The sequence below is a fragment of the Bos indicus x Bos taurus genome, chromosome 20 (assembly GCF_003369695.1).
Source record: "Bos indicus x Bos taurus breed Angus x Brahman F1 hybrid chromosome 20, Bos_hybrid_MaternalHap_v2.0, whole genome shotgun sequence".
Classification (NCBI taxonomy): domain Eukaryota; kingdom Metazoa; phylum Chordata; class Mammalia; order Artiodactyla; family Bovidae; genus Bos; species Bos indicus x Bos taurus.
Window position 1 is genome coordinate 34,941,047 of NC_040095.1, and position 26,067 is coordinate 34,967,113.

The 26,067-nt window shown below is 39.3% G+C and overlaps 1 protein-coding gene across 3 annotated transcripts in view; it reads left to right on the forward strand.

Moving 5' to 3' along the window:
• The first annotated feature begins 276 nt into the window (after positions 1-276).
• The window catches only part of FYB1 (FYN binding protein 1), a 181,338-nt gene continuing 155,547 nt past the window's right edge, over positions 277-26,067 (forward strand). The window contains exon 1 of one of the 3 annotated variants that reach the window (XM_027520104.1): positions 277-1,036. In XM_027520104.1, the coding sequence (XP_027375905.1) occupies positions 758-1,036 (279 nt within the window). In that variant the 5' untranslated portion in view covers positions 277-757. Of the gene's footprint in view, positions 1,037-9,676; positions 10,092-26,067 lie in introns of those variants that run through there. The other 2 variants (XM_027520102.1, XM_027520103.1) reach the window with 2 other exon arrangements.

A 26,067-nucleotide genomic window follows, 5' to 3' on the forward strand; every position in this document is an offset into this window, starting at 1 on the left:
TAATCTTCAGCTTGTACAGCTGGTGGAAAGGTTTTCAAACCTCTTCCTTAGCCATTCTATCCCTGGATCTCAATTGTGGGGGTGCTTCCTTCATGGATCATATAGTAACAAATCTGTCTGCAATGCAGGAGACTCAGGTTTAATCCCTGGGTTATCAAAGTACCTGGAGAAGAGAATGGCAACCCACACCAGTATTCTAACCTGGAAAATTCCATGGAAAGAGGAGGCTGGAGGGCTACAGTCCATGAGGTTACAAAGACTCAGACCAACTGGGCAACTAACACTTTTACTTTCCCTTTCTATATATGGGTCATGCACAGAAGTTTGCTCCTGAGGCTGCCCTGGAGGACTTGGGTCTGCTCCAGTGAGGACCATTTGTGAAGGTGGTGTGGCTGCTTATATAGTGGGGATCCTAGTGGCACCACGTGCTCAGGGAGGCAAGCAACCACAGGCACAGGAGATATGGTGCTATACGGATTCTTTTCTAGCCTCCGGCAGCTCTGCCCCAGTGAAGACCTAGCGTGGAGGTGGTGCCACTGCTTGTATTGCAGGGATCCCAGTAGCTCTAGGTGTATAGGGAAGCCATCAGTAACAAGTGCAGAAGATATAACACTATTAGAATTCTCTTCTAGTCTCTGGTAGGCGGTGTTTAAAGGGCCTCCCTGACTGGTCCTTCTCTATTGCTCAGCACAGGAGGCACTCAAAAGGCACCCCTGGCTGGGGTCCTTTACTATTGCTCAGCGTGTTAGGCATTCAAATGGCCACCCTTGCTGAGGTCTTTTTCTATTGGTCACTAGTGTGTGGGGAGAGAGAGGTGACCATGATGGCTCCACCCCTTGCGATGACTCAACACCCTGCCTCCATAGCTGCCCAGCACTCCTCCAAAGGCACTCCTCACCACGGACTTCCTCACTCCCATCCCCTCTGGTCATCTTCCCACAGTCAACAGCTGTCCTTGCCTTGGGATTGCTCTCCAATCCCCATGCTCCTGCTCTCAGCCACGGTGCATTTCAGTGGACTTGCCTCCCTGTTCAGGGTACGTAGGACCACAGCATGAATTGTTTCTGTGATTCTCAATCCATTCAGACTGTCACAGATCAGCTGCTTCACTCTCTGACAGCCTCAAATGCTTCCCTTTCTGTCCCAACTGGTTGACCTGCATGCAAGTGTCTCTCCTGCTTCAGCTCACCCACCCCCCAGGTACAGATCAGGTGCTACTCACTCTTCTGCTCCCCCATCCCCACTTCCTTCCTTCATCCTACCAAGTTTTGCATGAAACTATATTTTCCTTTCTGATGGTCAGGGACTCCTGCCAGTACTCAGCTGGTTCTCTGTGAGATCCTCTGCATCTGAAGATATATTCCTGACATCTTTGTGGAGAGACATGTACTCAGTTTCTACCTACTGCTCTGTCATCTTGTCTCCCCTCAAAAGAAAAATTTAAGAAGCAATTTTCAAGTTTTTTTTTTTTTTTCCTAGCAAAGGAAAAACCTGTTGGATATGACATGTATTTTAATATTAGGTAGGACACAGGGATGGTATTCTAAAAATAACAATGTCCAACCCTTTAGGGTATAAAATAGCATTGGCACTCAAGAGAGTACCTATTTCCTTCCCCCAGAAGTCTGAGTCAATCAGAAAGAATTAGGATGTTCAATGCATAGAAATACTACACTCTATTCCTAGACAATCCACTGTTGAAAGAATTTCTAATGTAGAACCTTTGAATCAAGGAAGAGTTACCATACTAACTACTGAGAATTCCTTGCATCCTTGTGAAATGTAAATGTCAAACAAGAAAAGAGCTGAGCCTTGATGAGATTCCCTGAGGGTCAGCATAATGATTTATCAGAGTCCCTTTACTGGAAATGGGGGGAACAGTGTAGGTTGACTGACTGTTGATAATGAGACTCTCCAACTTCCTCCAGAGGTGGCGTTTCTGGTAGAGCATTTCCAGCAGGGTGCACCATTGAGACACCAGAAACTGCCCAACAGCAATCAGCACAGAGGATGAATCACTAGAAACTAGGGGAGAGGAAGACCTCTGGAGGCTAAGGCTTACGTGGTTCAGCTTGGATTGAGGTTTCCTAAGAAGGGAAGTCCTCACTTTTCCTGCCAGACTGAGCACAGTATAACCGGCCCTCTGAGAGGCCACCCCACAAATTCAAAGAGACAGATGTGTGGGGGGAGTAGTCCTCTGACACTCAGGCTTTACACTCAGTTCATTTTACTGAGCTCCAGCCATTACCAAAGGACCTGGGGAAGTTGGATGGGAATTCATGTTTCCTTGCCTAATGGGCAAGAAAGCTTCAGAGAATCACTACATTTTTACTGTTTTCCTTTTTCATACTTAAAACTTCGGTTGCTTATTTACTCTACTTATGACACAATAGACATATACCTGTATCACTGCCAAGAGATATCTTGTTTTACATCATTATCTCCCCAAGGCCTTTTGAGTGTGTATTTGATTGTAAACACAGCAGAATACTGCATCCAAAACCCCACAAGAGCAGCTCCTGAGTTAGTGTCTCAATATTTATGAAAAACTGTCCCAAATGGTGAATAAAGACTAGACTCAGCTTAAGTTTAGTTTAAAAGAAAATAAAACTTTTTGTCTCTCTGTCTCTGTTTGTGGATGTGTCTCTCTCTCATACACAAACACACACAAGTAATTTATAGAACAACCATCTATCCTTCTGTTCACCAGTCCCCGTCCCAGCCCCTCCACCCTCACCTCATGTTCAGTTCAGTTCAGTTCAGTCGCTCAGTCGTGTCCGACTCCTTGCGACCCCATGAATCGCAGCACGCCAGGCCTCCCTGTCCATCACCATCTCCCAGAGTTCACTCAAACTCACATCCATTGAGTCAGTGATGCCATCCAGCCATCTCATCCTCTGTCATCCCCTTCTCCTCCTGCCCCCAATCCCTCCCAGCATCAGAGTCTTTTCCAATGAGTCAACTCATAGCATGAGGTGGCCAAAGTACTGGAGTTTCATTACTAACTACTATACTGAGAGTAGTGAAATGGTTCAAGAGAATGGAATGGTGTGGCTTTTTAATAGTAGATAAGTTACTGAACTCTTAAACCCCAAGACACACCCAGAGATAATAATATCTCCTTCATAGAATTGTTAGGTTGATTCATTGAGATAATGCATATAAAGACCTTGGCACCAAAGAACAATAAGTGGTTGCTGTTGTTATGTTATCATGCAAGGCTATTGATATAAATCTTTTCAAATTTGTCTCTAATGTATATGACATTAGGCAGCCAAGAGGATTAAACCTGAAAATGGAGGATAACAATATATGGCAGAGTGGCTTAGTACTCTCCTTTATCTAATTGGTGGATTCAGTGATTTTTTTTTTTTTTAAGGGAGGCTTTTTTGTGTGTGTGAGGCAAAATACACATTATATAAGATTTACCATTTGATCAATTTTTAACAATACAGTTTAGTGGCATTAAGTACATTCATATTGTGCAACCATCACCACTATTCATCTGCAAACATTTTTCATCATCCCAAACTGAAACTCTCATTAAACAGTAACTTTCCATTCCTTGCCACCCCAACAATGGTAGCCACTATTTTACTTTCTATCTCTGTGACTTTGACTTTGTTTTAAAATAATAGCCATCCTAATAGGGTATGAAGTGGTATCTCATTGTGGTTTCAATTTACATGTCCCTAATTAATTGTTAATGATGTTGAGCATCTCTTCGTGAGGTTATTGATCTTTAGTACATTTTCTTTGGAGAAGTTTCTGTTTAAGTCCTTTGCCTGTTTGCTGTTATCATCGCTGTTGAGTTGTATGCATTCTTTATATACTCTGGAAAGTAATTCCTTATCAGATACATGATTTTCAAGAAGCTTTTAAAGTTGAAGTCTAAGTCACCTACTTTTCCTTCTGTTGCCTGTGCTTTTGGTGTCACTGAATCCAAAGTCAATGTCACATGAAGCTTTCCCCTATGTTTTCTTCTGAGAGTCTTATACTTAAGTTTAGGTCTTTGATTCATTTTGAGTTAATTTTTGTATATGGTATAAGGTAAGGTTCCAATCTTATTCTTTTGCAATGTGAATATCCCAGTATCATTTGTTGATCAATGATTTTTTTTAACCATGTGCTAGCCTACTAAAGTCAATCTACTTGGAAAGGATAAGAGAAAAGAGGATCAGGATGACACTGAATCATGTCACAGATTGTGTTTTGTTTGTCTTCATAGCTATATTATAGATATTCCTACATCCTCCATATAGCATTATGAAGTAGTAGTATTTTGTTCCAAAAAGTACTATAGAGTTGAAAATAGAAATATTACTATCCTTCTGACCAAAAAGAAAATTGTTACTAGTTTAACTCAGGTATGGCCAATTTTGAATTAAGTCATAAATAATTTTGTATTTAGGAAGATTTCTTGTCTGACAAATCTTGATTTGAGCAATAGGGTGCAAAAAAGATTAAGGTTGAATAATCTTTCAAATGGAGAGAATAGAGTAATTTTAAAGTTAAAAAAAGGAGAAAAGAAAGAAATTCAAGTAAAAAAAGTATAAACTGGAGATGCTATTAAATCAACTATTATAATATATAAATATATATAATATATATATTTGTGTACACACATATAGTATATATATGTGTGTACACTCTTAGAATATATTTCAAATTTATATTTGAAATATATTCTAAGAGTGTACACACACAAAAAAGCTGTATGGCTTCATCATTATTTATCCCATACTAAAATGGAAATATTTCTGTTTTAAAATTGAACAGGGAGGATGCAAGGGAGGCTCAAAAGGGAGGGGATAAATGTATACTTATGGCTGATTCATGTTGTTATATGGCAGAAATCAACACAATATTGTAAAGCAATTATCCTCCAATTAAAAATAAATTTAAAAAGTTAAACAACAGACTAAGAAAATGAGAATATTCACACCTGCAGTTAATCGACAGTGGGACAGGATAACAACTCTAGAATGGGATAGTGATCCATTTTCCCCTGTGTCATCATCTCAGTCTATTCATTCCTGAAGCCCATCAACTTATTTTCCAAATCTTTCTGGCTTCACTTTTCTGTTTGGAAGGAAAATGGGAACAAATGAATGAATGGAGAAGGACAAAAAGGAAAACAGATCTATTTTCATGTAGGACCTTTTCTTTCTTTTATTCATTAAACTGCAATAGTCATTAACACATTTTCAAAGGTAATGATCAACCCAATGAAGGTGTATATTTTGATGGTGCCAGTTAAATGTTTCCTTAGAGACCCAGTGAGATAAAAGGATTACAAAACTCAGCAGAATCCTACAGAGCTGTGTATCTGTTAGTCGCTTAGTTGTGTCCAACTCTTTGTGACCCCACGGACTGTAGCCCACCAGACTCCTCTGTCCACGGAATTCTCCTAGCAAGAACCCTAGAGTGGGTTGCCATTTCCTTTTCCAGGGGATCTTCCCGACCCAGGGATCAAACCCAGGTGTCTCACATTGCAGGCAGATTCTTTACCATCTGAGCCACCAAGGAAGCCCCAGCAAAACTTAAGGAGTTCCCAAATCTCAAGAGAGGGTAAGATACAAATTATACACAAAATAGGAAAGTTGTAAGTAAATTAATATATAACATAGAATTCTTCCAGGGGCTTCCCAGGTGGCACTAGTGGTAAAGAACCCACCTGCCAATGAAGGAGAGCTAAGAGGTGCAAGTTCCACCCTGGGTTGGGAAGTTCCCTGGAGGAGGGCATGGCAACACACTCTAGGATTCTAGTCTGGAGAATCCCATGGACAGAGAAGCCTGGAAGGACAGGAAGCTGCAGTCCATGGGTTCACACAGAGTCAGACACGACTGAAGCGACTTTGCACGCTGTATGACTTTCTTGACACAAGAGAAATCATTTTCTGCCTTAACCATTTTGTGCTCTAAGCTTGGCCACAATGTTTGTCCTTGAACAGGTCTCAGTAATTAATGATCTTAAGAGAACAAAATAATGCAGTTCAGTGGGAGTCTTTCACTGGGAGTGGTAAAGATTAGCCTGAAGCCCTCAACCACCAGATCATCTAAGAGGGACTCTTGAGAGTCCCTTAGACTGCAAGGAGATCAAACAAGTCAATCCCAAAGAAAATCAACCCTGAATATTCATTGGAAGGACTGATGCTGAAGCTCCAATACTTTGGCCAACTGATACAGAGTCAACTCATCAGTAAAGACTCTGATGCTGGGAAAGATTCAAGGCAGGAGAAGAGGGGAATGACAGAGGATGAGATAGTTGGATGGCATCACCGATTCAATGGACATGAGTTTGAACAAACTCCAAGAGGTTGTGAAGGACAGGGAAGCCTGGCGTGCTGCAGTCCTTGGGGTTGCAAAGAATTGGACATGACTGAGCGACTGAACAACAAGAGATGATGATGTTGACCTTTGATGACTCTCGTGACTTCAGCCAACTAAAGCTTGGACTGTTAACTGTCCAAGCTGCTTCATGAATATATATTAACCCTTAACTTAAAACTTCCCCAGCATTGTTGTTCTAGCTGATACTGCTTTAGGAAAGATCCCCAGTGTTCTCCTTGTTGCAAGTAAAAAAATCTTCTTTCTCCTATGCTTTGGCTTGGTATGTCTTTTGGCTCGACACTTACCAAGAAGCTAACCCAGTTTTCAGGTAATGATCCTATTGAAATATAGGATTTCTCTTTCTATTGAAAGAGAAATTGATTTTTCACTGGTGTAACAAGTTATTTCTTCCCAGTGCATGGATATTCTGAAAGGGTTAAGGCCTCCTTTCATCAAAAATAGAAAGTACAAGAGTGAAAAAAAAAATTTGTTTTCAAAACGAAAAGTGAAAGAGAAATAAGCCAAATCAAGGAGCTACCCATTTCCTCCTGCACAATTTTTTAAAGCGTGCCTGTTCTTATCCTGCTTTTTTCCTGTTACTTTTCATTTGGCTACTCCATATCTCCATACACAGGGAGACTAGAACTTCCTTGAATTTCTATGAATCTATTTTGTGAGTTTGAGTTGTTCTTTCCTGGCAAAGTTCAAATGCATGTTGATAAAAGAAGACAAGTTTACAAAATAATGAAGTTTCAGCTGACCAGTTCCCTAATTTGGAAACTTAAAGGATCACTGAACATTTCTGTGCTTTCATTTCATCATCGAAAAGCACCAGTATAGTGATTATCTCCTAGCATTTGAAGATACTTTAGCCAAGAGTTCTCCTACAGCTTCCCAGAAATGATGGGCTTCAAGGAAGGCTGTGCACATGCATAATTAGTATGCAAACTATATACTGCTTTTATCAGATTCTGAAAGGAACCCATAAGCCAAAAAAAAAGCTTTAAAAAGAGTAAAAGCTACTCTATGCTCTTAGGGTGACAGAAGGAAGTACAAAATTTAATTCACACTGGAGGAATTTCAGATCTGGTTAGGGAGCCAAACTTGATGCAGCCAATACAATGGGAGCACCATAAAAGGCAAACATATCAAAGAGCTTCATTTCCAGGTTCACTCTGCAGGAGTCCAGGAAAAGGGGGAGATGAATGAGCCAGCAGCAGAGAAAGCTTCCTGGAAGAGGTGAGACTCAACATCCTCTTGTTCTCCTATCTCAGGGGTCTTGTCCAGTCCTGTGAATGTTGAGCACGTAAAGTAGATGATCATTTGTTTCTTTTCTAAAATGTTAGCCATTCAGGTTACAAAGCTGAAATCAATCATGTAAGAGTTTCTAAGTATTTCTAACCCTCTATGCTAACAACTGCAACCATGCTCCTTTTAAAACCTGATAGATACAACAACGCCAGTGTTTTCAAATAAGGAGCATAAGCAGTGTGACTTACATTGTTATTAGTGGTCCCTGCCTCCATCTTGTAAACTGACTTAAAAAAAATGAAGCTGGATTTGCCAGCCCCTCCACCCCCAACTTTGAGTCTCACAGTCTCCATCTAGCTGTCACTTTGTACCAGGGACACAGCTTAATTTTACCACTGCCTGAACGTAAATAGTTCTCCAGAATGCAAATTTATGAAAAGAGATTTGAAGAATTATAACCACATTTGCATTCTCTAAGGTACTTCACCCTTCTGCTAGCAGGAATAATTTCAGTGCCTATACCACAAAAAAAAAAAACAAAACTTTATCTTCTTCAGATGGTATCATTATATTGTGTCAGCTTTCTTGCATTTCCTGTTTCATCTTCCTGCTCAAGGATTTGCATACTTAATTGACTTCACAGGAAATGTACTCACGTAAGTGATAATTGAAATACATGTTTTTTGAAGTGAAATGATTATGCTCCAAAAACTAAACACTTATTGGTGGATTATGAGTTATGGATGGGAGCTTTAGCCTGTTTCTTCTTAGCCAAAATACCTCTCTTAAATATACTACATTTAGAAATATTAAACACAAACTGAAATGGAACTCGAATAAATTGAAACTCAGTGTTCATTTAACCAGAGACTTGTACTACATTGTGAACAGAAATTTCTCAGATTTTGTTTATCATGTGATTTTTGTACAACTGACTGGCCCAGAGAGGAAAGTCATGAAATGATCAAGAAAAAGTAATTATTATGTAGTGCATGGTGAAAATATGTTGGTAAACTTAATAGTAAACAGTGTCAGAACACCAGGATTATTTCCACTGGCAAATCTTGCCTGCTAATCTGTCATCTCCCTAGTATGTCACTTGCTCCTCCTTTTAGAGCCCAGGCTTGCCTGTACCTTGAAACTACCTGGGGAGCTGTATTAAAAAACACTGATGCCTGGGGCTCAAAACTAGAGATCTTTATTTAATGGTCTCAGGTTAAACCTGAAAACTTGGATTTTTTAAAACTTCCCAGGTGATTTTAATGGGCTGCCAGGTGAAAAGCTTCTGCCTTAGAACCTAATTTGTATTATTGTTTCAACAGTGGATGAGAGGCTTTCTGGTTATGCTAAAGAATGTCTCCCTTTCAAGGTCTTCTGGCAATGTCTTATTGTCTAAAAGAAATGCCTAGTTTTCTCATGCCTGCCTTGCCTTGATCTTCCTCCTCCATTCATTCATTGAGTACTTATAATGTGCCAGAGACAGTATAATTTCTGACTACTCTTCTAGCTCCAGAGTATCCTCAAGCCCCTTTTTAAAAATACCTACAGTCTCAAGGCAATCTCAAATTCCTTTCTACCTCTGGGAACTGACCCCTGCTCTGCCTTTCTGTCTTGTCCTGGCAATGGTTCTATCCATATTTCTAACCACATCTCAATTTTGAAAAACATTTTGTTTAAGAAATAAATAAAAGGAAACATCCACTTACTAAAGAATTTTTATTGTCATGATAGTAATTAGTATTAGTTCAGGATCAAACAAAAAAAACTGATGCCCCTCTACTAGGTTAATGTGGTAATACACACAAGATTTAGAAATTTGCAACCCCAAATTAAGATGTCAGTTGCTAACAAATATTACCAAAAAATTAACGCATGAACCTAGACTGTTATGTACTTTATATTTTTAATTAAATGAATAACATCCTATGATAAGGTTAAAACATGTCCTGCATTTAAATATTGATGAGATAGATTTAAATGCATTGAACTTGATGATTAAAATTATTGTTATCACTTTATTCTTTTTAAGATTATAGTTCTGTTTTAAACAAGTATTATATACTCAAAATTGAAAAGTCAAAAAGTCAGCAAAGTACAAAACAAGGATTATTTATAATAATGTCACCACCGAAGTCAATCACTGTTAACATGTTAATATGAATCCTCTACAAACTCATTTTATATATAAAATGGGTTAATAACATACACAGAATTTACTATTCAGACACTTTTTAAAACTTCTGTGTCAATCTTTAAGCTCTACCTGTAGCTGTTTTCATATCAGTGAGGCATAGTAACTGGATAAACCTGGCCAGTTACACAAATGTTCTGAGGGCTGAGATAATATGCAAATAAACCTTATATATCAATGTGTGAAAACTGGACAGACCACAGGGTTCAAAAAAGGAAGTACTGTCTGCATAGCTAACTTGCACATTCACTGTCCAAGTTACAGCATCTTCGGAGTCGCCGTGTGCCACGCACATCAACTCTTTCATAAAAAAATGGTAAGTAAGAGATTTTATGACTCTCCTTGGTCTCCTAGCAAACATCTGATCTTTTCTACATAGAGCAGAGAGGGCCGGGTGTGCCTCACGGGCAGGTCCTCCAAGCCTCTGGAATTTTTTGCTTATCTCATCGTCGTTCCCTTTGTTAAAAAAGTTGCTAAGGCGTTATACCAGTTGAGAGACTGTGGCTGCAGGAGTTCCCTTTTCTGATTCTAGCTTCCGAACAGAGGAAGAGTTACGCCTTAAAGAAAGAAAAGCTACGTTCTTTGTCTTTGCTTCTTAAGATGGTTGGTTTAGAGCCACAGTGCAGTCAAGTTTCCTTTCATGAGCACTTTGGAAACCTGAAGAAAACTCCCGTGATATACATTGGGCAATATTGCTGAAGATGAGTGTCGTTTTGACAACATAGTGAAGTTTTACAAGAGGAGTTCTTTTGTTTAGAAAAATGCAGTTTAGGGGCTTTCCCTGGTGGTCCAGGTATAAAGACTACGCACTCCAAGGCGCACGTTCAATCCCTGTTCTGGGAACGAAGAGCCCACATGCTCCTACAACATGGTCAAAAAACAAAATTTTAAAAAAGAAAGAGAAAAAAATTAATTTGGTTATTTTAATTAAGAGAAGCAAACAAAATCCAAATAGTCCAAATCTTAGGGACAGTTTGTGTTCCAAATTTAATAGAAAGTCCTAATGTGGAGCACAGTTAAAATCATGACCGGGTTGCTAGTGTGCCATAAAAACTAGCTTACCCCATAAGGAACCTAAACTACAGCATTAATATTCTGCTAGTTTCCTATTATTTCTCTGTATAATTGACTGTGTTCTCATACATGTGGTGTTCTTAGGCTCCCAAAGTCCAGAAGAGAGATAACTTTTTAATTCCGCACAACTTTCCCCAACTCTACAGCTCACACAAGACGAAACGGAGAAGGAAACGGCAACCCACTCCAGTATTCTTGCCTAGAGAATTCCATGGACAGAGGAGCCTGGTGGGCTACAGTCCATGGGATCACAGAGTCGAACACAACTTTGTGACTGAAAAATCTCTCCGTATGGAGAAGATGACAGCCTTTGCCACCTCCCCGTGGGAAAATGGGGATGAGGCGATGATCCCTACAGGTACTCGGTTGGGGTCAAGAGTGCACTCTGTAGGCACTGGAATGAACAGGGTAAAGAATTCATGGCACAAGTTTGTAGTCTGAAATCCTGTGAGCCAAAATGGGGAAAGTGCAGAAGTGGCTCAGATGGTAAAGAATCTGCCTTCAATGCAAGAGACCTGGGTTTGACCCCTGGGAAGGGAAGATCCTCTGGAAAAAAGAATGGCCACCCACTCCAGTATTCTTGCCTGGGAAATGCTATGGACAGAGGAGCCTGGTGGGCTTCAGTCCATGGGGTTGCAAAGAGTCAGATACTACTGAGCAACTATCATTTTCACTAATGTTTCCAAACTCTGTCTGCAGATCTAGGATTCTTAGAAAAGATCTTGACCTTAATTGCCATATTCTCTTCAAAAATAAGTGAGGGCCTTGTGGTTTACAGGGTTATTTGAATTTTCTTAGGGAACACAAGATGGTAATAGAAGAAAAAAAGAAAGGTTTAATTGGATAGTGTGTTTGATGTCTTACATAATGTTTTCTTAAGAGAGTACAATCTTATTGTAAAAGTAACACATTATTAAAGAAAATTTCTTAGAAATATAGACATGCAGAAATGACACAATACATATTTTCTATAGTTCTATCACCTGGGGCAATCATTGCTAAATTAGTATAGATCCTTCTGAAAGTGAAAGTGAAAGTGAAAGTGAAGTCACTCAGTCGTGTCCGACTCTTTGTGACCCCATGGACTGTAGCTCACCAGGCTTCTCCATCCATGGAATTTTCCAGGCACGAGTACTGGGAGTGGGTTGCCATTTCCTTCTCCAGAGGATCTTCCCTACCCAGGGATTGAACCCAGGTCTCATGCGTTGCAGGCAGACGCTTTATCATCCTTCTAGAATTTTGTCATTTAAAATGTATCTTATAAATTTTCTGTAAGTACTATCATACTTTATAAACCATTCCCTTATCTGCTTTTTAATTTAAAATATCTTGAATAATATCTGAGTTATGAAAGCATTTTTAATAATGAATCATTTTTAATGACTGCACTGTATTCTGTAATTTATTTTAATTGGTTCCATATAGTTGGACATTGAGATTGTTTTTTGTTTTAATTTACTTTCTTTATGGTCATACAGATAAGACTATCATAAACATTCATTTATGTTAGTTACCTAATTATTTTCCATTGCAAGAAATGCTAAAAGAATAAGTAGATTTAAAAAAACAGATATATTTTGACTTTTAACCAAGTTACCCTCTTGTAAAACAATATATTTTAATTTTACCTCCTATATAGTGAAGGCTTCCCTAGTGACTCAGTGGTAAAGAATCCACCTGCCAATGCTGGGGATGCAGGTTCAATCCCTGGGTCGGGAAGATCCCCTGTAGAAGGAAATGGCAATCCACTCCAATATTCTTGCCTGGGAAATTCCATGGACAGAGAAACCTGATGGGCTACAGTCCATGGAGCTGCAAAAGAGTTGGACACAACTTAGCAACTAAACAACAAAAACAACAAAACTATATAGTGACATGGTGCACGGATTTCCCAGTTGCAATAATGATATATGATGCCTATCTTTGTGGCTTATCAGTTCAGTTCAGTTCAGTCGCTCAGTCGTGTCCGACTCTTTGCAACCCCGTGAATCGCAGCACGCCTGGCCTCCCTGTCCATCACCAACTCCCGGAGTTCACTCAGACTCACGTCCATCGAGTCAGTGATGCCATCCAGCCATCTCATCCTCTGTCGTCCCCTTCTCCTCCTGCCCCTAATCCCTCCCAGCATCAGGGTCTTTTCCAATGAATCAACTCTTCGCATGAGGTGGCCAAAGTACTGGAGTTTCAGCTTTAGCATCATTCCTTCCAAAGAAATCCCAGGGCTGATCTCCTTCAGAATGGACTTATCAAGGTTATACTTAAAAAGGAAGTAGATTTCCTTTAGTTTCTCTCTCTCCAACATTGCCTCTGACATTCTATAACAAGTTGCAGAAAGACAGGTAGTATATAAAAGGAAGGAAAAAAACTACTTTTTCTCCTTGGGAGACATCATAGATCAGTCAAAGGCTGTATTTCTACCTTCTTATTCTCTGCTTTCTAGTTGCATGGTTTTTTCATAAATCACTTAAGCTCTGAGTTTGTTTCCTTATCCAACAATGATGAAGATGATGATGATAGTATCTTGAAGGGTTGTTTTAAAGAGAAATAAGATTGTAATTATAAAGCACCCATTAAAGTGCAGGCAGCCGCCAGACACTGAATGAATGTTGGTTTCTTTCTTTCTAGCCCCAAATAAATGATTTCCTAAGGAGGTATAAAGACTCCTAATGAACACAGGAAGATGATAATAATGTCCATTAACATTTGTGAGCCTTGGCATGAAAAAGTAGTGAAAGCGTTAGTCACTCAGTTGTGTCTGACTCTTTGTGACCCCATAGACTATAGCCCACCAGGCTCCTCTGCCCATGGATTTCTCCAGGCAAGCATACTGGAGTTGGTTGCCATTCCCTTCTCCAGGGGATCTTCCCAACCCAGGGATCAAATACAGGTCTCCTGCATTGCAGCTAGATTCTTTACCATTTGAGCCACCAGGGAAGCCCAGGCCTTGGCATCCACCATCTCATTAAATCCCTAACAGGTCAGTTCAGTTCAGTTGCTCAGTTGCGTCCGACTCTTTGTGACCCAATGGACTGCAGCATGCCAGGCCTACCTATCCATCATCATCTCCCGGAGTTTACTCAAACTCATGTCCATTGAGTTGGTGATGCCACCCAACCATCTCATCCTCTGTCCTCCCCTTCTCCCTCTTTCAATCTTTCCCAGCATCAGGGTCTTTTCAGATGAGTCAGTTCTTCATATCAGGTAGCCAAAGTATTGGAGTTTCAGCTTCAGCATCAGTCCTTCCAAAGAATATTCAGGACTGATTTCCTTTAGGTTGGACTGGTTTGATCTCCTTGCAGTCCAAGGGTCTCTCAAGAGTCTTCTCCAAAACCACAGTTCAAAGCATCAATACTTCAGTGCTCAGCTTTCTTTATAGTCCAACTCTCACATCCATACATGACCACTGGAAAAACCATAGCCTTGACTAGACGGACCTTTGATGGCAAAGTAATGTCTCTGCTTTTTAATATGCTGTCTAGGTTGGTCATAACTTTTCTTCCAAGGAGTAAGCGTCTTTTAATTTCATGGCTGCAGTCATCATCTGCAGAGACTTTGGAGCCCCCCAAAATAAAGTCTGCCAGTGTTTCCACTGTTTTCCCATCTGTTTTCCATGAAGTGATGGGACCGGATGCCATGATCTTAGTTTTCTGAATGTTGAGTTTGTTTTTTTTTTTAATTTAAATTTATTTATTTTAATTGGAGGCTAGTTACTTTACAATATTGTATTGGTTTTGCCATACATCAACATGAATCTGCCATGGGTGTACATGTGTTCCCCATCCTGAACCCCCCACCCACCTCCCTCCCCATACCATCCCTCTGGGTCATCCCAGTGCACCGACCTCAAGCATCCTGTATCCTGCGTCGAACCTGGACTGGCAATTCATTCCTTATATGATACTATACATGTTTCAATGCCATTCTCCCAAATTTAGTTCTTCTTCACTTTCTGCCATAAAATCCCTATCACCTCCTTGCAAACAGTTACTGCTATTGTTCCTGTTCTCTATCTGAGAAAACTGACTCTTGGGAAGGGTGACTCCCTGACTCACAGCCACACAAGCTGCTGAATGCTGGGACTGGAATTTGAGCACAATTCTGTCTGCTCTCAAGGCCTGAGCTTTTCTGTATTATGCTGCATCTGAGGAAAAGTAGGTACCAAGGAAGATAGTGGTTTAAGAAAAGCCCGGGACTGGTTTTTAGGAGTGCCAAGGACCTTTCCTGAGGCTGGTGACCACCTCTGTTAGATCTGGGAGGCATTGCTTGTAACTTCTGCTAGTACCATTATGAATTATCCTATTGTCAGAATGATCACTTTACAGAAATCTTCTTGCAGAGCTGTTGGGGTGGGAGACTGAAGGGGTCGCTGGCTTTGTGGCTCTCCACCCCAGGGCTCAGAAAAAGGGTTTCAGTGATCAAATACTTAGTCTTTCTGTAAGCTCTCTGTTACTGGTGTAACTAAGCCCGCCTCTTCCAGGTTAAGTGCCGGAAGCAGGTATTAGAAAGTGGAACCACATGGTGGCCCAAGTGGTTATTGAGAAATTCACCTGTTATCACCCTCTTCCTGTAACTTACTGGTAGAGGAACTGTAGAAACTTGTGGGAATTAGGTAGAAAAGTACATGGGGTTTTGTGAGGACAAGGACATAAGCTATAATGAACAATGGATTTCAGCTACCTGGTGGCAGGGAGTGCTGGCTTTACAGTGGGATCTTGACTCAGTCTTGCCAGCTCTTTCTCAAGTCGCTTAGTAAGGGTAAAGGATTGGCTACAGATTCCTTGATGTTCTTTATAATATGATTCTACATTTTAGAAGCAGAAGGACAAAAAAGTAAGATTCTACTTCTTAAATATCTGATCCTGTGGAAATTAACTTAATTTGAAACTTTAAACAAAATATCTCACTTCACAGCCCGAAATGGAAATAATAGAATGATAACTGTCCACATGACAAATACTTTTAGGCACATTTCAAGTCATAGATTTCCTGAAAAAGAGTGAGGAGAAAATAGTGAATCATGCACAGATTTTTGTAAGTTCATAGTTAGTGGGGGGAAACATCTTTTACCAATAAACCTTAGAATGTTTAAGAAATGAAGTATAAAATTGGTTTGAGGGTTTTATTCATTTGTTTTGCTCCTTTCAGTCAGCTCGCAATTTGCATGTGAGCTACTTACAGAAGAAATGTGTTACCACTCTTTATTTAATGAAGGCTTATTGAGCCCTTGTTCCTTGTTGGACTCTGCTGGACAAGAATGCAGGGTGAAAAAGATGGTGAGGGCCTGACTTCTTGGAGCTCACACTGAATGTGGTGAGTCTAACTTTAGCACACATCTGAATATCCGGAAGGGTCGGAGATGGAGCCTGAAAATTTGCATTTCTAGGTGATATTTTCAGGTGATGCTGATGCTGCTAGTCCAGGGACCACACTTGGAGGACCACTGTTCCCTGGAAGATGGAAAGCTGATTCAAGTAAAGTCAAGCGAAAGTGTTAGTTGTTCAGTCGTGTCTGACTCTTTGTGACATCATAGGCTGTAGCCTACCAGGCTCCTCTGTCCATGGAATTCTCCAGGCAAGAATACTGGAGTGAGATTCCAGGGGATCTTCCCAACTCAGGGATCAAACCCAGGTCTCCTGCATTGCAGGCAGATTCTTTACCATCCAAGCCACCAATTCGAGTAAACATATAAGTAAAATACCAGGTAGTGAGCTCTGAAGGAGGTAAATAAGGAGCTGAGACAGAACATAAGAAGGAAACATCCTCTTTAGATACCAGTCTGGTCTTTGATGAAAGGGAAGGGAAGTCGCTCAGTCGTGTCCAAATCTTCGCGACCCCATGGGCTGCAGCCTACCAGGCTCCTCCGTCCGTGGGATTTTCCAGGCAAGAGTACTGGAATGGGGTACCATCGCCTTCTCCGGGTCTTTGATACAGTAATGTTTAAACTAAAGCCCTGGTTTTCAACCCTGGTTGCACATTGAAATCAGGTGATTACCTTATAAATCATACCTATTCTCAAGGCCCCAGCCTAGAGTGGTTAAATCGAAACCTTAGTGTATAAAGTGGGGCCTGGTGCAGGTTGAGAATTCTGGCACCAAAGATTGAGAATAAGCTGGGCACAGGGAATGTGGCAGTAAAGACCATTTCAGGCACAGGAAATGGCAGGTACAAAAGACAAGAGGTAGGAGAGAGTTTGGATCTGCAAGAATACATGAGGCAGGAGGAGAGGAGAGGGGCAAAGAGGTGGCTTCTAGAAAGAGGCAACTGTCACAATTTGCTGGATTTCCAGGGCCATGACAAGGAATTTGATCGTATTTTGTTCCCCTCTGGCAGCCACTGGAGACTCCCAAGCAAAGGAGTCCGTGTCATTGTCTGATTCACATTTTTGAAAGGAGGGTTTTTTCTGAACTGATGCACATCCTTTCCAGATGTCCTTGACCATGATAGGGGGCTTCATTAATTCAACTTTTCGAATTGACTTCAAAAAGTCAATACTGACTTTTTCTCCCTCATACTTTAAAACCGTGAGCCTCAGATTTAAACACAGCCAAGAGTTTAAATTGTGAAGGATTTCTGAGGGGAATTAGTTTTTGATCCCATAAATAATTTGAGGGGCTACAATGGAGGCTCAGTTGAGAGCTGGTATCCCAGGCTAATTAGAGTATGAAATCTGAGCTATAAGAATCCCTCTGGGAACTAGGTTTCCTACCCAGTTCTTTCATGGAGGGGGAGAGCAGTGGTTCTTGTCTTTATCATGTAAGTTGGAGGGGGTCAGTCACAGTTCTGAATGATAGGCTACTGTTCCCCAAATAGAAGTCCACATACCTCCACACACTCCCTTCACATGCACACCTACTCTCTACTCTTGATCTGTATATCCTCTGCTTCTGCAAAACGGACTACCTCCCTTTTGCTGCAAGATCTGTACCAACGTGTTTAAAAAAAAAAAAAAAACTCCTCTGTTATGACAAGCAAGTTTTGAGCCAAGATTGAAAAGTTCAAATTATATGAGATCTCATTCATCACAGGTCAATGCACGGAGGAGGAAATGAGAGGCACTTTAGAGCACATTTGTGTAGACACTAAATGCTCAGCAGCCTTGCTCTTGAAGCAAATGGGTGGGGGCTCCAGCTCCAGGTTTGGTAACTTCAATATAATATCACTTCCCTAATTCTTAGAGATGCATTTCATCTGCCCTTTCTTTCCTCCTGTACCCTTCTCTTCTTAAAATACTGTAGCATGTTAGGAAACAGCGTGACAAATGTTCGCATACTCACACCCAGAGTTCATGCATATTATTGTACCATTTTGTCATATTATTGCCATTTTGCCAACTTTTCAAAAAGTAAAAAAGGCAAAGTTGAAGCGCTCATTTTACCCTCCCCAGTTCCATGCCCCTCCCTCTACAGGTAGAGAAATGTCAGCTCTGAGAGTGACACCTCACCTTCCCTAACATGTTTTTATATTTTTATTTAATCTGCCTGTATCCATAAGATACCATATAAGAGTGATTGCCCACTTTGCTTTTCTATGATTTCTGCATTTGCATTCTTTTATCTTGACATTGGTATGTTTTCAGTATATATGCATTTGGACACATGCAGCTCTAGTTCCACCTATTTTATTTCTGTGTAATTATATTATTTATTTAGTCATCTATTATCCGATGTTGAATTTGTTGTCATTATTTTCCATCTCAAACAGTACTAGAATAAATATTCTTTTGCATAAGGAATCTGGGCACCTTTAAATTTACTGAATTTAGCAAACTTTTCTCTGAAATCATTGTAACAATTTATCTCTTGCTCATCTTTTATGAGATTTCCCATTTCTCTACATCATCCCTAAAACTTGGTATTGCCAGATTTACTGATAGAGTTTTGAGAATTTATTATTATAGGCAAAACTTTATTCATTAAAATTTTTTTAAATGAACTGTACTTGATTTACAATACTGCTGTTTCAGGTGTGCAGCACAGTGATATATCTATATATATTCTTTTTCAGATTGTTTTACATTATAGGTCATCTCAAGATACTGAGTATAGTTCCCTGTGCTATATGGTAAATCCTTATTGTCTATCAATTTTATACATCGTGGTGTATATCTGTTCATCCCAAACTCCTGGTTTATTTCTTCCCCTCCTTTCCCCTTATGGTAACCATAAGTTTGCTTTCTATGTAAATAAGTTGATTTGCATTATTTTTCTCGATTTTTTAGATTTCACATGTAAATTACATCACATAATAATTGTCTTTCTTTCGCTGACTTTCTTCACTTAGTATAATAATCTCTAGGTCCATCCATGTTGCTGTAAATGGCATTGTTTAATTCTTTTTTTGTTACTGAGTAACATTCTATTAAATATAAATATAGATACAAATATATCACATCTTCATTGTTGACTCATCTGTCCATGGACATTTATGCTGTTCCCATGTCTTGGCTATTGCAAATAGTGCTACTATGAACGTTGGTTTTTATGCATGCTTTTTTAATTAGAGTTTTTGTCTTTTCTGGATATTTGCCCAGGAATGGGGCTGCTGGACGATATGGTAACTCTATTTTTAGTTTTTAAATAAAACTCCATACTGTTTTTCATAGTAGCAGCACCAACAGTGTAGGAGGGCTCCCTTTTCTCCACACCCTTTCCAGCATGCTTTCTGTGTAGACACTTTTTCTTTCTGTTTGTTTATGTACCTTGGCTGTGCTCTGTCGTTGTTGCTATGCGCAGGCTTTCTCCAATTGTGGTGCACATACCTCTCTAGCTGTGTCTCTCAGGCTTAGTTGTCCTGTGGTATGGGAGATCTTAGATTCCTGACCAGGGATCAAATTTGTGTCTCCTGCATTAGAAGGTAGATTCTCAACCACTGGACCACCAGAGAACTCCCCTGTAGACTTGATGATGGCCATTCTGATCGGTATGAGGTGATTCCTCATCATAGTTTTGATTTGCATTTCTTTAATAATTATTGATATTGAGCATCTTTTCACATGCTTGTTGATCATCTGAATATCTTCTTTGGAGAAATGTCTGTTTAGGCCTTCTGCTCATTTTTGATTAAATTGTTCATTTTTTTATATTGACTTGTATGAGCTGTCTGTATATTCTGGAAACTAGACTCTTGTTGGCATAGCAAAACTCATTTTTGTTTCAATTTTCCTGATTACTACTAAGATGGAACATGTTTTTGTAAGTTTATTGACCATTCAGGTAACCTATTCTATAAATTCTCCTCATGTGCTTTGTTCATTTCTTATGGATTATCTTTTCATGTTGATTTATAGTAATTCCTTATATATTCTAGGCATTAACTCTATGTCATTTATGAAGGGAACGTGTTAGTCACCCAGTCATGTCCAACTCTTTGCAAACCCATTGACTCACTGTAGCCCACCAGGCTCCTCTGTCCATGGAATTTCCCAGGCAAGAATACTGGAGTAGGTTGCCATTTCCTTCTCCAGGAAATCTTCCCAACCCAGGTGTTGGGTCTCCTGTATTGCAGGCAGATTCTTTACCATCTGAGCCACCAGGGAAGCTCATGTCAGTTACATGCATTGTTAATTTTATGCTTTGAATCTATGGCTTCTTTTTTATTTTATTTTTAGTGTCGCTGTTTTATATGCAAGTTTTAAATCTTAATGCTGTCAAATTTTAAAATAAGTCTATCATTTCTGCTTTGATGTCAGTTTTAAACAGTTATTCCCTACTCTCAAATATTAAAGCTATTTTCCTCACCTTTCCTCTAAATATTTTAAAGATTTTATTTTCACCTTTAGGTCTTTAATAATCAGGTCTTTATAGCTGTGAATGACTGATTGTCAAGTACTATCTAGTTCAGTCTCTTTTTTCACCTACTTCCTTCTGTTGCTTCCTTTGTCGTATGTCCAGTTCCCATATATGTGTGACTCTGTTTCTAAGCTCTTAACTCTCATATATTGTTCGATCTGTATACTTCGTAAAACTCCATATATAGCATTATTCCTCACATCTTACTCTTGGGCTCTGGATTCATATATCTTCTTACCCAAGTACACTAGCTCTTACTTATTGTTTAACAATTTCTACTGCTTTTTAGTATTTCTGTTTTTATTCTCTCAAACACAACAAGAATCTTAATACAATGCAATTACCCATTGAATATAAACTTCCAATCCAATTCCTAGTTCTTAACACTTTTACTTGGAAGAAATGTACTCCACTTTTATCCACATTTAATCAGCCAGAATAAATCGTGTAGTCATGCCTCAGCTAAAAAGGACATAGATGTAGGGAAGTATAATCTTTATGCATTCAGGGTAATGGCAGAGATGGGTACCCATTTGAAAGAAGAATAATATTATATACTACAATGTATATTGAGTTTTGTATGACTAAAAACTGTTTCATTTTAATTTCAATCTTAAATGATAGCTTAGCCATATATAAATATTCTAAATTGATATTACTTTTACTCAACACTTTACAGACTCACCTCATTGACTTCCAGTGTTGCTGAATCATGTGCTATATAAGTCTAACCGTCTTACCCTGTAGGTAAAATTCTGTCATTCCTTTCAAGATGTTTCTTTGTCTTTATGTTTCACAGCTTTACTGTGCTTCATAGACATGTGAACTGATTTTTATTTATCCTTCTTGATACTCAGAGTTGCAAGTTAAAGCAAAGATCTACAATATTTCTGTGACGAGCCAATAGTAAATATTTTAGGCTTTTTAGGTTTTGTGGTCTCTGTTCCAACTATTCAGCTCTATCATTGTAGCATGAAAGCAGCTGAAGACAATTCATAAACAAATGGCTGTGGCTGCATTCCAATAAAACTTTATTCACAAACACTGGTGGCAGGCTGGCTTTGGTCCATGGGCTATAGTTGTCAACCCCTGATGTAAAGCCTAATGATTTTCTTTAACTCTATAAGATTCTAAGCTATTACTTCTTCAAAAACTATTACTCTATCATTTCCTCCTTCCTAGATTGTTTTTTTCTCTAGCATCCCTGTTACTCTAGTGAAAGCTGGATAGATTCAATCTATCCTATGTGATTATAATGGCTCTTTCACATTTTTTTATCTCAATGCCTCTGTGATCAGTTTATCAACTTCATCTTCCCATTCACTTCATCTATGTCTAGAGTGACCAACAGTCTCAGTTTGCCCAGCACTTTTCCAATTTTAGCACTGAAGTCCCATGTCCCAGAAACTTCTCAGTCCCAGACAGACCAAGATACGTGTTCACCTTACCTGTGTCCAAGCCATAGTTCATCCCATATACTGAATTTATGTTTCAATGATTAAGTTTTTATTTCTAATTTTTAAAATTGGTTCTTTTTGGTAATCACCTGTTCTTATCTAATGTCTGCCCATTTTTGTTTCAAGTATTGTCATACTCTCCTACAGATATTATTCATTTATTTTTTTACTTGATGTATCCTTAAGGTCACTTTCAGATTGTCCTATTATTTTAGCTTAAGTTGAGGCAAATCCATCTTTCAGTTGTTGATTTTGTTGGGTTTTGATTTGTTTATAGTCTTCTTTCTGTATTTTGGAGCTATGTGGTAGCCCATTTGAGATGGTTCTGTTGGTAGATTGCTTAGTTCTTGTTATTTGCTGTCTCCAATGTTGTGCTTACTTCTACTTCCTGAGGTTCCTCCAGCCCAGAAACAGGTCTATATTGATAGCTGATTCAGGCCCCCAATAATTTTGCACATTTAGTATATTCCTTACTAAGTCAACTGGCACCTTGGCCCAGATTCTGGTTCTAGGACTGTGTCTAGCCCAGCATCTCTCCACTTTAGCAATGTTGTACATTGCAGGAGGTTTAGCAGCATCTCCGGTCCCAGCCCTCTAGCCAGTAGCACCTCTGTCCCCCTCATTGTGACAACACAAAGCATTTCCAGATATTACAAAATGTGCTTCCTCGTCCCCTTACCAACTTCACATCCCCAGTTGAGAACTGCTGGTCTATCCTCAGGCAGTTCTTAGCGTTGATCATTTGGTCATCTTTCATGGCACTGAGGATGGGAAAAAGCATATCTGTCCCCTTGGTTTCAGAGATCAGCCATAGCTCAGATTCTCAGATTACCTGTAAGAGATGAATCAATAAATACTTCTGTACCCTAAACCAACAGCCCACCTGACTACCCCTCCAGTCTTGCTCTCACTCAGTTCTATTCTGTTTCTGATACAGAAAAGAGCATTTCTTCTTGAGGGTTGCTATTGTTGAATTTTCTCATTTCATATTCTGTCATTGACATGTGGTTAGGCCAGTAATTCCTCTTCTCTATCTCATGTCCCTCATTTCCCTTTAGTGTCATATCTTTCCTTTTTCTTTTCTCTCTCATCCTCAATCAATGTTATTGTGTAAATCAACAAACTAGAGGAAATGTGTCAGCATCAGGGTTGATGAGATACTTGAAGAATTAGTCCAGTTTCTTCTAGGTCTCTATTACCACCCTTATCCCTGTCCCAACTTATTAAGACAGTATTTTTCAAAATGTGGTCATTAAACCAGCAACATAACTTCATTGAACTGGATCCTTAACGAAAATTCTTGGGCTCCACCCAAGACTGACTGAATATGTTCTGGGAGTTGGACCCAGCCACTTGTACATTAAACACACCCTCCACGTGATGCTGATGCCTGCTCAAATGTGAGATTCCCTATAATAAGATGGCTAGAAACTTGAACCAGTAGCTCTCAACCTGGTAGCACATTGGAACTGGCTGTTTAACTTTCAAATATACCATTGCCTGAGCCCCACCTCCAGAGATACTGATTCAGCTGGTCTGATCTGGGGCTCAGGTACTTTTTTCTTGTAAGCTCCCCCAAAAGATTCAAACATCCAAAGTTTGCTTTAGTTATTTGTTTACTGCTTAACCCATTTTGATGATCATGTACACCAAGTCTAACCCAGTATAACAGGAACCCTAAGTGAAAAATGGTAAATTTTTAGTGAATAGAGTTTAAAGTGAATGTGGTTTGGGGTTGGACTTCCTGGATTTGAATCTCAGTGCTGCCCATTTTCAGCCATGCAATTTTGATCAGTTTATCCTCTCTGTGCCTAAGTTTCCCTGTGTGTAAAAAGAGATGAATAACTACCTACTACTTATTAAGGTTGTTATAAGGCTTATGTAGTTTTACATATGAATAGAGTAATGCCTGTTGCATAACAAAAGCTATACAAAATTTTTCTAAAACGATTATCTGTCTCATAAGTAAAATGTACAAAGAACTTGCAAAACAAAATTCAGTCAAAATAAGTGTTTTGAGAATGGGAATTTTAAAAGCATTCAAATTTTTTTCTCCTTTTTTTCATATTAGGATCTTTTACTTTATATGACTAATTTCCCCAAAAAACTACTATATGCTCTTTAAAATATTAATTCAGTAAAAACTAATTTTATTAACATTTTTCAGAATTTTACTATATACCTTTTATTTTTTTTTTTTTTTTTTTTTTTTTTTTAATTTTATTTTATTTTTAAACTTTACATAATTGTATTAGTTTTGACAAATATCAAAATGAATCCACCACAGGTATACATGTGTTCCCCATCCTGAACCCTCCTCCCTCCTCCCTCCCCATACCATCCCTCTGGGTCGTCCCAGTGCACTAGCCCCAAGCATCCAGTATCGTGGATCGAACCTGGACTGGCAACTAGTTTCTTACATGATATTTTACATGTTACAATGTCATTCTCCCAAATCTTCCCACCCTCTCCCTCTCCCACAGAGTCCATAAGACTGTTCTATACATCAGTGTCTCTTTTGCTGTCTCGTACACAGGGTAGAATTTTACTATATACCTTTTAAAACCAGCTAGTGGAACTGTAAAACCAGAGCTCAGAATCGCTAGTTTCTAGTCAGATTTTAACTACAAAAACTGATAAGCCAACAATAAATTGAATCCTTATGTAAGTACTGGCAGAGATCAAAAGAAGTTGAAATAAACATCTGCTGAATTTGATCTATGACAGACATTTAGTTGAAAGAATTCATGTGAAATCTAGTAAAAACTCTCTAATGGGAGGTTTAGGAGGCTTAACTTACATTAATACATTTTGGTTTGTCAGTGTACAGGCATACTCCAAAAGAACTACTGGCAATTTTATTCATTATAACTTTGAAAGTAGTTGAGTTGACTTTATCACAAAAGGACATTCACCCGAAAGAACCTAATTTTATCACATGTACTCACAACTGCATGAGACAGCATTTCAGGCCTGGGTGGATTCTGTTTTTTTTTTTTTTTAATAGCAGAACTAGCTATCCCAACACAGTAAGGCTGAGATACACACTGTCTAATAATTAGTTCCCTAAGGGATGGGGTTGGGGGAGGGGTGAGTTTCCAAACTATCTGTCCTTAATTATCAAGCATACAAAGGAAAGACTGTGAAGGCGGATTTGTTGTACCTTCTGATTTCTAAGCAAAGTCCACCTGTAGCTACTGCACAAATGAAAAGTAGATGGTTTCAATTCTCCATAGATGTAAAAGTTAGCTAACCTGAGCAAACATTGATTGAATTTGATAAGCAGGGCAAGGAGAGAGGAAGTTTCAGAAAGCAGGCGAAATAACCACATCTAGGTGGCTAATGGGCATGAAAAAGCAGACATAATATCTATACATCCTGACCCTCCTACATTCCCTTTTTCTCCGCTTCCACACAGTAACTCCTGCTATTTAATTTGCAAGCCACACAGACCAAAAAGAAAGGGAAAAAGAAATCTGCAGGCACATTCCTGAGAAATGACGCTACATTTACCCTTTGATCAGTGAGAAAACTGGTTGTTCTCTTCTGGTTCATTACGGACACACGGACAGGTAGTTAATCCACCAGAGATGAAGGAATATTCCCTTTTTGGGCAAGCAATGTGGAAAAACTAGAAATATATCACATCTTTACATTTGCAATATGTGTGCTACTGTTTGCACTGTTAAGATCTGTATTTAACTGTAGCTATAAAGTCTGCATCTGTAAGTAATTTTAATTAAAGGAAGATTCTACTTAACAGTGTACTCTTTCAGTTATTCTAACAAATGTGTTTCTTTAAGTGTGCTAGACCCACAGAGGAGACAAAAAGAGCTGTGGTTAAAATGCCCGGCCGTTAGAACCGTAGGCTGAGGCTGGGAGTCTTGCCCCAGGGTCAGTTCTGTTTTCTCAAGCTCCCTGGGTAGTTCTGTTTCTCCTTGTGGCTTCCCCACAGAGAGTCTCCATTACTAAA